This window comes from Dasypus novemcinctus, chromosome 8, assembly GCF_030445035.2.
Source record: "Dasypus novemcinctus isolate mDasNov1 chromosome 8, mDasNov1.1.hap2, whole genome shotgun sequence".
Lineage (NCBI taxonomy): Eukaryota > Metazoa > Chordata > Mammalia > Cingulata > Dasypodidae > Dasypus > Dasypus novemcinctus.
The window spans coordinates 11205430-11219052 of record NC_080680.1 but is presented as its reverse complement, the minus strand read 5'-3'; the positions used below and the strand labels follow the sequence as shown (position 1 = coordinate 11219052).

General features: G+C 44.4%; 1 protein-coding gene across 1 annotated transcript; it reads right to left on the bottom strand.

Moving 5' to 3' along the window:
* Window positions 1–4703: 4703 nt before the first annotated feature.
* On the bottom strand, window positions 4704–12495 carry LOC101418795 (NUT family member 2G-like). Its single transcript, XM_012520801.2, has 6 exons — window positions 11954–12495; window positions 10139–10267; window positions 8760–8899; window positions 7995–8287; window positions 5802–5918; window positions 4704–5477 (listed from the first exon to the last, which is right to left on the bottom strand). Exons 1-6 carry the CDS (start codon window positions 12493–12495, stop codon window positions 4704–4706), a joined length of 1995 nt encoding a protein of 664 aa, XP_012376255.2.
* Between the last annotated feature and the right edge of the window lie 1128 nt (window positions 12496–13623).

The following is a 13623-nucleotide window of genomic DNA, read 5'->3' as shown; positions in this document are numbered from 1 at the left end:
ATTTAGATAGGGGTCAATAGCTAATTTACCAATGTGCTGTATGTGCTCTTCCATATGATTTAAAGCTTGTGAAATATTTTGGGAGTGATCAGGAATATATGCACAGCATTCAACATTAATAAAGGGCGGCGGACTTGGCCCAGTCGTTAGGGCGTCCGTCTACCACATGGGAGGTCCGCGGTTCAAACCCCGGGCCTCCTTGACCCGTGTGGAGCTGGCCCATGTGCAGTGCTGATGTGCGCAAGGAGTGCCCTGCCATGCAGGGGTGTCCCTGTGTAGGGGAGCCCCACACGCAAGGAGTCCACCCCATAAGGAGAGCCGCCCAGCACAAAAGAAAGTGCAGCCTGCCCAGGAATGGCGCCACACACACGGAGAAAATGACACAACAAAATGACACAACAAAAAGAAACACAGATTCCTATGCCTCTGACAGCAACAGAAGTGGACAAAGACAATACAGCAAAATAGACACACAGAACAGACAACCAGGGTGGGGGGGAGGGGAGAGAAATAAATAAATAAATCTTTAAAAATAAATAAATTAATTAAAAAAAATTAATAAAGGCATAGGTTTTACCTTGTTAGCTGTAAGAATATGTAAAACTATTTTATTCTGTAAAGCTACCTTATGTAGTGGAAAAGATTCCTCATTTAGTAAGGAAATTGTTACTTTGGAATTATTATGAGCTTCAGCAGTGTTATTTGCTAATATGGTTATTATTCATTTTTTTTGGTGACAATTTTAACACCACCTGGCACAAAAACAGTCAATGGATAAAACCCACAGGGAGTGCACTTTAATTTTTTTGTAGCCTTGACTATTTTTCCAAGTGCTGGGAGTATGAGGTAATGAGTCACATAAAGTGGTGGTTACGTATGGCTATCTCCACATGCATTTTCCTGTTCAGGCAAAGTGACCAGTTTTGCCTGTAAGTCTATAGCCGTCCTTTAGGGGAAGGATAGGCTCCAGTTAATGAGTGGTAGGTCTGCCACTAGAAAAGACTATCATTTTCTAAATTTTACAACTTAGGGGTAACCATTCTCCATCAAGGGTTCCCTCTTGTTACTCCGTGCAGACAGGGGTGATGCAATCTACTGTGACAGACTCAGCTGTTACCCATCCTGAACCACTATGTACAGCATTTCCTAATAAAGGCCTGGGCTTATTTACCTGATCCCTTACAAGGAAAAATATATAATTATGAGTCTCATGGAAAGATGGCAGCTGGATTTTAGTCTTAAATGAAAAGTTCTCCTTTCAAACTTGTCTATGGGTGCTATTCCCCAAGGCCAGCAAGGTGTTCCACGCGGGCTAATTACAGAAGATTCAGTCCAAGGAAGATCAGTAGGTAGGTCTGTGCAAACCCAGCATTGGGTCCAATTTTGGGCCTGGCTTACTGCCAAAAGCCACTGCAGAAAGGCACTGGGGAGGGCCCTGTGGGCAAAAAGAAAGAGGTTCATGGGGAACAATAAGGGGGCAGCTGGTGCTGGCTTAAGAGCATACAGCCAGCATTCCCATTAGCAGAAAACCAAGTATCAGGCAAGGGATTCCCATGAGGAAACTTCCAATACTAGACATTTCCCCCTCGGAAATTCTCACCATTTCCTACGGTGATGTTAAGAACTAGTTTAGGGAAGCAGACCTGGCCCAATGGGTAGGGCATCTGCCTACCACATGGGAGGTCTGCAGTTCAAACCCTGGGCCTCCTTGACCCGTGTGGAGCTGGCACATGCACAGTGCTGATGCACTCAAAGAGTGCTGTGCCATGCAGGGGTGTCCCCTGCATAGGGGTTTTCCCTGTGTAGGGGAGCCTTATGCGCAAGGAGTGCACCCTGTAAGCAGAGCCACCCAGCGAAAGAAAGTGCCGCCTGCCCAGGAATGGCACCACACACATCGAGAGCTGACACAACAAGATGATGCAACAAAAGAAACACAGATTCCCGGTGCCACTGATAAGGATAGAAGCGGTCACAGAAGAACACTCAGCGAATGGACAAAGAGCAGACAACTGAGGGGCTGGGGGAGGAAGGGAAGAGAAATAAATAAAAAATAAATCTTTAAAAAAAAAGAACTAGCTTAGGCATAAGGACAATCCACATAGACACACCTAGGTCCCCAGAGGGAATAAGAGACCCTAGGTTATGAATAAAGATTTTTATTGACATTTTTGTGAAAACTGTGGTCTTTTAACAATGTTTTGGGTGACTCCTATTCCCCTTGTGCTTAAGATTCCCAATCATTGAGGCTGCATAGGTCAGTACCATGGGCAGAGGAACTCATTTTTCCCAGTTTGTATGGTTTGAGGAATAGGCAACAACTGATTATTGTTGATACTATTTTGGGCTGTAGAGCAGCTGCCCTTTAACTTGTATTCTCAATGCTTTGCACTGGTCCTGCTGTAAGTATTTCAAAGGGGTCAAAGCTGGATAGAGTTCCTTAGTCCATTGTTGTAAAGATCCCTTATAACCTTTTATTTGTTCCTTTAAAAGCTACTCATTTTTTAAAAATAAGGCTTGTGTCAGTGGTGTTATAGGGTAAATGGGAAGTCCAAGCAACATCTTGGTACGTTGCCCAGGACTGCAGAGGTGACTGGTGAATGGAGTTCCCTGGCCACTGGCAATGCCAACAAGAGTCCTGTGTCAAAGGACATGCATAGGTGATGTCCACAAGCTGCTGGTGAGTGATAGGCAGCTGGAACTGTTGGGCTAAGTACCACTTGGTCAGTAACCACAATGTCTGCTTTTTTTAATAGAGTTATTCTGCTGCTTCAATAGTCTCAATGTTATGGCTCCAGACTTTCCCAAGGGCATCTGCATCAACATTCCTCAGAGGGCGTTAGAGGAATGGGCAGGGATGAATTAGTTACCTCTTGCCACTGGCACAAGTCCCAAATGGCCTTCCACAGATCTCTCCCCCACAGTAGGCAGCCTATGATATTCTGTGTTCCTGTTTCCAAGTTGTCACCCAGGTATATACTGTGCAAATATGAGTACGGGGAGCGTGTTCTAGGGCTTGTGTACCAAGATCCTCCACATGGCTCTCAATGCAGCCCACTGACTGCTTTCCATGGTGCTCTTTTCCGACAAAATACTTTCAGTGCTTAGCTGCACTGCCACAGACCTCCACACAGGAGGCTGTCCACTAGCCAAAATGTCCATGTACCAAGCATTCACTGAAAATGTTCCTTTGCCTTCTTCAGTGGGCACGTTAATGGCCTTCTTGTGGGGAGGTTATAACTTGGGTCAAAGAATGTTTACATAAGACACTCGGCCTAGGATCTCATGCAATTCAGCACCTAAAGGGCTAGAATTGAAGACACTGTGCTGTAACACTTTGTAAAGGTACTTAATTGTGTACTGCCCAAGCAAGGTTTGTTTGCAGTACCTGTGGTCCACCCCTGGATAGGGGTTGCAGTCTTCAGAGTGACTGGCATTTTTGGGTTAAACTTTCCCCTTGAAACAAAATGTTGTATGCTCCATATAGTTGCTTCTCTAAGGAACTATTTTGTAAATTAGCCCTTTTCCATAATTGTGACCAAAACCGAAAGGATACAGACCCTACCGAAAGCCAATATCAGTGTTGGCCACATCCAGTTGATAGGGTAAGTCACTGTCCACCCACCTCAGTCCTAGTGCCTCCTGTGCTATTGCCCTCTTCACTTCTTCCAAAGCAGCCTGGTGGTTGTCTTCCCATTTCCATGGTTGAACTTCTCTGATTAGCATATAAAATGGCATTAATATTTTGGCTAAATGAGGGATGAGTGGTATCCAATATCAAAACAACTCAGAAAACCCATTAATTGTTTTGTAGTTTGTAATGTGGGAAAACATTGTACTTTATTGATTACAAAAGAGGGTATAGCTTTCGTCTTACCTGACCAAAGAACACCAAAGAATTTGACATAGCAGCCAGGGTCTTGCAGCTTATCCCAATTGATTGCCCATCCCCATCTTTCAGGGTGGGATATTTTTGTATCTCGTGCTTCTTTTTTTTTTAATTACAAAAGAGAATTACTGATTATTATAATGTCATCAATATAATAAAGGTAACAGCTATAGGTTTCTACCTGTGGCCAGATCTTTTGTGAAGAGGCCATGACAGATGGTTGGACTGTGCACAGAGCCTTGTGGAAGCACTGTAAAAGTCCATTGTTGGCCTTCGCACATGAAGGCAAATACAGACATGTTTGATTTGTCTAAGGAGATACTAATGAAAGCATTAGCAGGATCTAAAACAAAGTGATAGTGACATAACTGGTTCTAATTTCTTGCTTTAGACCAGCAATATTTGGGACTGCTGCATACAGTGGTGGTGATACTTTATTTATTTCATGATAACCTACTGCCATGCACCGTGTTCCAGTCAGGCATCCATACTGGGCATACACCATCCCTCAAGTATCAATGATGGACAGACACAATATTGCAGCACAGAGAGCATTTTTAAGGAAAATTACCTTTATTTACATTTACTACACAACGCCTAAAACTACCACTCCTCATCCCCCACCAAGGGGATCATGTTCACATTGGAAAGGCTTTGAAGGCCCTCACTGCCCTCCCCACAAGCTCTAGAACTGCCAAGGAACAGCAGTAGGACCAGGAAGAAACATTTAGAGTCATTTGGTTAAAGCAAGATGAAATCCACTCTGGGGGTCCACAAAGGAAGGTCTGGTATGTGGAGAATTTGGTTCCACTGCTCCCTATTCTCTACATCGGGGCTTCTTCTTTCCGTCATCTAAAAGTTGGTCACACCTTCTCTTTGGAGGCTGAGAAGATTGACTTGCACCCAGAGCCACAGTGTGCCTCCCAGAGGCCCCAAAATCAGCTCTGAGGTGGGATTTGCTTTCAGCAGAAGATGAACTTTCCACTAAAGCTGTACTTGGAGGCTTGGACTCAGGATGAGGAGTTTGATTGTGACCTCTTTTCACAGACGATACAGACAGGGATGCTCCACAGGCTCCCTTGACTCCAGAGGTATGACGGCCTGAGCGAGGGAGGGGACTCTTGACAAGTCCCCATGGCAGAAGGTGATGTCGTGGTGCCAAGAGGAATGCAAGGCTGGGGAGCTCCTCATCCTCCTCTTCATTGGACCCATCTGCGGGCTTGGATTTTGTACTTATAGGATAGGTTTCTTGAAGAGCCACGTGATCTCTTCTTCTGAATCTAGGGGAAGAGTGTCTTTGGTGTTGGTGAGGGTAGGAGATTTGTTTCTTTATGATTTGGGGATCCTCCAGACTCCTTGGAGAGACAGCAATATCTTTAGGGAGGTCCAGGTTATTGTCTGCTCTGTCATCCAAATATAGGGCATCAGTGTTGATTTTAACCCCTAGAAGTTGGCCATGGTCAGCTTTATTCTCTGCACCATTGCTAGACTTGCACATGGAAGGAACTGAGCCCAATCCAGGTATGCCATAACTTGGAGGTGCTTCCACACCCTCTACATCTTTAAAGGACAGGAGACGCTTCTCAACCAGCTGTGTCAAGGAAATAGACAGTTAATGACTCACATGAGGTGGCTGAATGGGTGATGGAGATGATTGCACTTGGGCAGAAGGCATGTAGATTTTGTATACATATACTATAGCTAATTCTGCCCATCTTCCTATGCATTATTCCCAAACTTTTAGTCCTAGCCCCTCCTACCCCACACCTCTCCATAGTTTCCTCCCTACTTGTTCTCCACTTGTCCCCACACCTTCACCTGTTATTCTCCAGAAGTCATGCCCCTCAAGACAAAATAGGTTAAACAACGTCATTTGGATTACATGTTGTGAGGTTCCCTCCCACCCTTGTTGTACCTGGGTGGGTGTGAGTCCTTCCTCTTGCTGCAACTCCTCTGTTAGAGACAAGAAGTCTATATGTGCTCCTGGGGAAAGCAATTCTGCTAGGAATCGAGGGTGAATGACAGCCTCCACCTGGGAACAGTAATAAAAGGGGATTGAACATCAAACACTTTGTCCCTTCCCCAGCGATGATATTTTTACATGTTCATATTATATTTGCTAGAGCTGATGTACCAATATTGAAACATAGCTTTCAAACATGGTTCCATTTTGGTTTACGTTATGGTTTATATTTTAGACTATACAATTTTCTGAATTTTTAGTTATCTTATGTTTTACATTATGGTTTACATTTTAGCCTATAGACTTTTATACATTTTTGGTGTAATTTACATGACCTATACCCATCATTGCATGATTTTGTGGAACACTTCCATTGCCCCACAGTTACTCTGATTCCATCTATTCAATACCTTTTTCCCCTTCCCCTCAGGGGTCACAGTGCCAATCAATTTTCATTACTTGAAGGGCCATATTCAGAGATACTTGCAACAATGTTGAGGGCTTGTCATACTCGACTGCCCTAACCCACTGGGAGCCACCAATTCTCTCGAGAGGTACAGTTCCCACTGTTTGAGAACATCAGTCCTCCCCAGGACGTGGGTATACCTGAAGACTCATTGTATGGGTCTCCACCCAATGATATTATCCACTCTGACCAAATGAGTACTCACACACTCCTTAGAAGCCTGCCTGTGTCAGATGTTCCCCCTTAAGCATCTTAAACAGGATCCCAGAGACAGCCAAAGTAGATTCAACCCCAGGCACTGGTTCTCCTGAGGGTTACAGAGACCCACAGGTTCTATAGTCATGGCATTTGGCTCTGGAGTTCAGTGTCATTCAGCTGGCCCTATTTTGGAGTTTGTTTTCCTGAGTTTGACGGAGTTGGACTCAGATGTGACTTTTCTACACTTGCCTCTTCTGTCACTTTTACTGAACCTGTGGTTGGCACTGGGTTGGTGTATGCTCAGGAGACTTGAATCTCTGGACTGTCCATGTGGCAGCTGTGCCCTGAGCCTCAGCAGATTTGCATCTCTACCCTCTGGTTCATTGAACTTACCCTAGTCAACCAACAGGGAGATGAAGAAGGTCTACGACCACACCAGGGAGCCAAGAGTACCTACAACTGCCTGCAGGAGAATTGCACCAATCTTCCATGTGGAATCTAAGCCTCTTCTCAATATAGAGGTGGAGTGGACATAGCCATCCCAGGGTGCACAGGATGGAGGAATAGAGTATGGATTAGAGTGAACTTACTGATTTTCTAGTATGGAACTATTGTGATTAGTAATGGAAGGAACTGTAACAATGATGTGGAGAAAGTGGCCCTGGTAGCTGCTCAGGGTAGGGAGAGGAAAGAAGAGAAATGATGTGGCGGCATTTTCAGGACTTGGAGTTGTCCTTGGTGATACTGTAGGGACAGATGCTGGACATTGTATGTCCTGCCATGGCCCACTGGGTGGACTGGGGGAGAGTATAAGCTACAATGTAAACCATTATCCATGTGGTGCAGCAATGTTCCAAAATGTATTCACAAAATGCAATGAATATGACATGATGATGAAAGACGTTGATGTGGGAGGAGGGTGATAAGAGGGGTGGAGGGTATATGGGGAACTCATATATTTTTTGAATTTAACTTTAAAAAAAAATAAAGAGGGGAAAAAACAAATAAAACACCACAAGATGTTGGGGAGAAATAAATAAATAAAATGAAAAAAAATTTTTTTTAAAAAAAGGACATTTGGATTGTTTCCATTTCGGGGTTATTATAAATAAAGCTGATAACAGGAAATAATGAATGAATGAATGAATGAATAAATAGAAGGGGATTGAGCACCATTGAGAAAGAGCCACCTGTCTCTTTTGGAAGTAGGAGGGAAAACGTTGACACTGCACCTCAATCTGCAATCTGTGGATGTTTTGGACGATGACCTCCACCAGCTACACACATACACACACACATGCACACACACACAAACACACACACAAAGACTCAAAAACACATACATGCACAGACTGCACACTGCTCATGAGATAAGGAATAGACGCAAGTTTCGGCAGACTGGGAAAGAAGCACAGAACTAAATGTGCTGACAGAGCTAAAACTAGGGAATCTGCTAGACACCACACCTAAAATCCACCCACCTTGGTGATGAAGTCTTCCTCTGCACACAGCTGGTCAATGTAGCTGAGGAGATCCGGGTCTGCATACATTCCATCGTCTTCCTGCTGCCCATGTTCTTCCTCTTCCCATTTTCCATCTTCCCCCTTAGAGGCTGGGTGCACAGGCCCCACCAGCCCATCCATGAGGTCAATGTACTCCTTTACAGCTTCAGGTGGGATCTCCTTGGGGGCCTTTGTCTTCACAGTCCGCCGGTGTCTGCGTTGTCTCTGCCTGGAAACCTCAGCCTTGGGGGCTGACCTTTTTGGAATGGCCACTAAAGGTAGGGGCAGAAATCAAGAAGTGAAAGTGGCATGAATCTCCAATTTTAATCTGCCAACCATATATTGGCTAGAGCAATATTTCAGAGACAGGAAATGCTCCCACTTCGTTCAAGCTAATCTGAAACTATATGGACATTTATAGGATAAAATTTAAGAGATGAATGATCTTAGAGACAGTTTCTGTACAAGATAAAGAGGAACTTCTGACATTCAAAGACATCCCCTCATCCATCCCATAATCATCAGGAATATTATATAAATGTGTCCCTTTTGACAGTCAAGATGAGAGCATAGTTATGACACCTGAGAAAATTGACCTAGCCCATGACAAGAGGTATCTTGATGGGTTTCTCTGTTTGAAATACAGAAGGCACATCATGAAGGGAATGTAGCACATGTGAGTCCTATTGCCTTCCCTCTGTTCCCTTTGGGCCTTGTCTTCTGTTGGAATGTGGTGAGCCATACCTGGCTTTTGGCCTTCCACAGTGCCTGGGGGCACCTGTGCATGAAGATTTGGAGGGGCTGGTGGTGGAGGGTGCTGGAAACCATTCCTCTCCTCCAACATCTGAATCTGCCTCTCTTCTTCCATTTCAAACTCTTTGAACCTAGCATGGGAAGAAGGCACAAGCAGTGTTGAGAAGGTGGCCTGGCCTACTGTGATGCCTAGAAAAAGAGATCAGCACCAACAATAGGGGAAACTAAGTGTCCTGGGTGGGTTATCATGGTTTTGGATAAGTGCTTTTCCAAGAGGGGTGTTACTCTCAGCAGTACAACCACAGTTTTGGGGTACTTCATGAGGTCATCACATCATCCCTTCACCAACAACAAAACTCATCATCACTTAAGGGGAATGTAAAAAAAATGAATCAATCCAGTACTTTGTAGATTTTCAAGGTCGTGTCTATAGGTTGTAATTGCTTGAGTATACACTCTCTTCACCTAGGATCCAGTGGGTTGGTATAGGTTGTTGAATTAAATTAGCCAGTGTGATACATGGAAGGATCACAAAGGTGGGCCACCACCCCCAAGTCAATGATGTCATAGCATAAACTATACAGATGAGGTGACAGTCCCAAGCTGAGATCTGGGATGTTAATATTGTACATAAAGCAGGGATTGGTGACCAGATCTAAGAATCTAGCCTTGGAACAGTAAACCTAATGAAGAAATATTTGGAAAGAAAGTAGAAGGAAACATTATGGAGGGGATTCAATTTCCAATGCTGTAGTTTATTTTTTATTTTTTTATTTTTTGTCATTGCTTTGCATTTTTAGCCCAGGGTTTAAAATGCAGTCAAGGCTGAAAGACTTGTTCACAGGACATCTGAGACCCTGGCTTCCCCTAATTACCTTCATACAACTGTCTCATCTGCGATGACAGGGAGAAATTTGGGCATTATCTCATGAGGAGAGGTGGGCCCTAAGTTCTATGCCAATAGGCTTCAGCTGCCCAGACACCCAGGCAGGCAGGAACCTGCCTTGTGGAGCATGTCATCACTGCATAGTACCTACAATCTGGAGGCTAAATGTCACCAGAATCTTCAAGAATTACCCCAGTCCCATCCTAAGATCATCAGTTTCATGACATCTGTAGACCTAATATCAGAGAAAGGTTGAGCCTCCTATGAATGGAAGCTGAAAAAAAGTCCCAGTGCTAAAGGTGAGAGTGAGTGCATGCAGGAGTTCATCCTTCAATATCCAGGGAATACTGACCTAGTTGACACCCCCTGCTCTAAATATCCCTTCTATTGACAACCAACAATGCAAGACCCCTGTCTGACTTCATCCTCCTCCGTCACACCCAGCCACAAAACCCCGCAAATTAACAAGGATCCTGGGACTCACTTTGCTGCCATCTCGTAGTAGATCATCCGGTCAAAGTTGCTTGTGTGCCTCCACTCTTGCACGGCCAGCTGCAGTCCCTCCTCCAGGGTCATGGTAGGTTTCCGACGGGCCAGTGATCGAAGCACTGGGCTAAAATTCCCCGTGTCAGTAATATTCTACATCCATCTCCTCCTACCCCTTCTGGCACCACCCAACAAACATCACCTGAATCCCATCATATCTACCTACCATCTGTCCCTTCATGTCCTCCTTGCAATGTGTACCCTGTGATTTTAAGTACATCTGCCTTAGATGATCCCTGACTGAACATCAAATATCAATACTAGCATTCATTTCTGAAAGACCAGCTCAATGAAAGGATTATTTTGGAATCTCTGACTTCCCTTTGTATCTTCAATGGCACTGTGTATGGAATGAACTGGGAGAATACATTAAAAGCAATTTCTGCACATATACCCAGGAGTCAAAAGACTGAACATTTAAGCTAGATCCCAGGTGACTATGAGTTGATCAGTACTTTGGAAAACAGAGCATCAGAACATGAAGAGGAGAAGTTAATGTCCAAAGTCAAGTGTCATTGGAGCCCATGGCCATGGAGAAAACCCTGGGCTGGTTCCAGATACAGCGAATCAGGCTGCTGACTGCATTTGAGAGTTTGCTCCAAGAGCTGAAGGTAGAGTGTTCAAGAATGTGGGAGCATCATTAAGACTGTTAAACTGGAAATTTGGAAGACTTCCTTGAATTATTCACTGGGGCAGGGGATAATTTTAGGAGTTTGAAAATTGAAAAGCATTATGTAAATAAAAGTAAGTGTCTTGTTGGTTGATATAGGCTCTATTGCAGTTGACACATAATTTTCCTGGGGGCAGTGCAGAGCAGAGACAGATGGCAGTTCTGGGTGCAAAAAGAGAAAACTATTATCATCACTAATGTTTTAATGTTTCTGTCTCACAGTTACCACAGCCCATGGTCTTGGACCACATTGCTAATCATCCATTCACACTCTTTAGCTAGGATATTTTGCCTTTTTTGAGCTCTTTTGCTCTTCTCCTTTGTTCTTTCAAAATCTTAAAATAATAATAATATAACAATAACAAAAACTAAGAATTATAATAATGAGAAAAAAAACCTAGTTATCATGTAATGAAGCAAAGCATGAGATGTTTAGCCGATGAAGCACTTAGTGTATTAGCTCATGTAACCATCTCAGCAATACTCCGAAATAAATGGAAGAAATCCTTACAGGTGAGATTACCAAGTGAGTTAACCTCTCCAGGATTACAAATTGAGTGAGGGGGAGCCCATGTACTTCACGACTATACAGGTTTTACCACTTTCCAGTTCTAACTGGAATTCTCCAGAACAATGTGGATGGGGCAAACTAGAGGGATTTGCCTGATCCCTGCACCCACCACCATCATCTGTGAATTTGGCTTTCTCTGGACAACACGTGCTCAAGTCTTGTGTTGGAAGGTAGAGTGCAAGGGGAGGTCTGTGATGTTTGTAGTCACACTTCAATTCAAATGAAGTCTCCTCACTTTATCACAGGGCATCTCTCTGATTGTTAGTTTTTATGTCAATGATTACTAGGAAAATGATACAAAAGTAGAAAATGTCTGGGCACCCAATATAGGGAGGTTAGTATCAATTGCGATAGACACCTGAAAATAAGTCATAAGCTAGAAATATATCTTCTCTATTCATGACCTACTGTCAAGTATTTCTAGAGACCTTAACCTGGGGAATCCACCCCTAGTTCTCTGTATCTGAATGTTCCAAAAGAATCAAATGTGTCTCCAAGAGGAAGCCACTCACATGAGAAAGCAGGAAAGAGCTTCAGCATCAGGACTCAGGCGAATGTGCCTCCGGGCCAGGGACTTGAAGCGCTGCCAACGTCGGAAGTTCTGGTAAACACTCTTGGAATTACAGGAGTCATCTGTCGACTGGGTGCAGGGAGGACCACCCTCCCTGGAGGGCCCCTGTGGCCTGGAGAAAGCATTCCCTGGAGGAATACTGGGGGCCAGCTGGGCAGCTGGTGGTGGAGCTTGAGGAGGAATGCCTGGGGTCCAGCCTCCCTCAGCAGCCTGGGTACACCCCACAGCCAAGCCTGGGATAAAGGGCTCCCCAGCAGAGGCTCTCAAGATCCCAGGCGGGGCATGCTGAGCACCCCCACAGAGGATCCTTGGGTCAGTCGAAATGTGGGGCATCTGAGGAAGGACAAAGGGCTGAGTAGGTGGGGGCTCTGCTGGTCCTCCTAGTTTTCTGATTTGGATAGTGATTTTGTCACCTCCAGTCCCACTGGTGACAAGGCCCCCATTTCCTGTCACCAACTGTGGCCTGGGGAAAGCAGGCAGCATCAGAGAGCTGCCAGGAAGGAAAGATGGATTCAAGACTGGGGGTGGGTGCTGCCCCCAGGGAGATGGGTGTGGTGGGCCAGGAGTGGGTGGGGGGATTGGCAGGGCAGTGATGGGATACAGGGAGGCTCCAGAGTTCATGGTCATGTCTGGTCCCAGCACTGGAGATGCTGTAGAGACAAGGAAATGCATATATTTAGAGGTCACAAAGGCTACACCCTTGAGGCTATCAGGGACTGTCCTTTACTCATTAGGAAACTGATAGTTGGAAAACGTGCTTATTAAACATTTCTTCCCCCAAGCAGCTCTAGATCTACCCAGATATAACTAAGATAGTTTTCTATTAATCTAATCATAATAGTTACCCTTCATTCTTAGTTCCCAAAAGGACATTTACCAGACCATTCCAGTTCTGCCTACAGGAATAACAAGAATAAAATATATGCTCAAAGCAAAACCACAGAATAGCATCAGAAGCACCAATATCTAAATCTACACTGTCACTGATAAATCACTGAAACTGGGACAACAGTTAGGAGTTTAACATGCTTGAGATAACACAGGACTGAGAAATTGCATGTACCCTCCTCACAACACCCTGGAAGATCTAAAGTCATCACTTGTTTTCTGTTTTTTGTTTTTGACTTGCTTTTCTTCTTACCTCTCCCATTTTTTTTCCCTATAAAAATTCGAGTTCCAGTCCTCACTTTATACTGGTTTTGGGAAGATTCTCCCAGTTCCTTCCTTGTGCACTTAAATAAATCACCTTCTCACTGAGAGACATTTTTCTCCTGTGTGGTGCTGGATCAGGTATGCCATTCTATTGGAAGAGCCATGCATATGGTAAGAGAATCAGAGTGATGAATTTCAATAAGTGAGCAGGCACATAGTGGAGAAACTTCAGAATAGCAAGTGTCCCTCTAGTGATTTTAGGTTGCAGAACTCCAGATGAGAGTCTTCCCATAAGAGAACTTGCTCCCAGTTCAGTGAGGCTCCCAGACCTCTGAGTGCCAAGGAGAAAGAAGCCCGTGCTATCAACAGATGAAAGCCCCTCTCTGAGGAAATCGCTGCCAGAAATTTAGCCTGACTCAATATCTTTAGTGAAGACATTCAGTCAGCCTCTTGACCAAA

Excerpts from the sequence above, each read along its gene's own strand:
- LOC101418795 (XM_012520801.2), bottom strand. The coding sequence starts at position 12,495 with ATGCTGCCTGCTTTCCCCAGGCCACAGTTGGTGACAGGAAATGGGGGC. Across the intron at positions 8,900-10,138 it reads TACTACGAGATGGCAGCAAA|GTTCAAAGAGTTTGAAATGG; the intron begins GTGAGTCCCAGG and ends TTCCCATGCTAG. Across the intron at positions 5,478-5,801 it reads AAGGACTCACACCCACCCAG|CTGGTTGAGAAGCGTCTCCT; the intron begins GTACAACAAGGG and ends TCCTTGACACAG.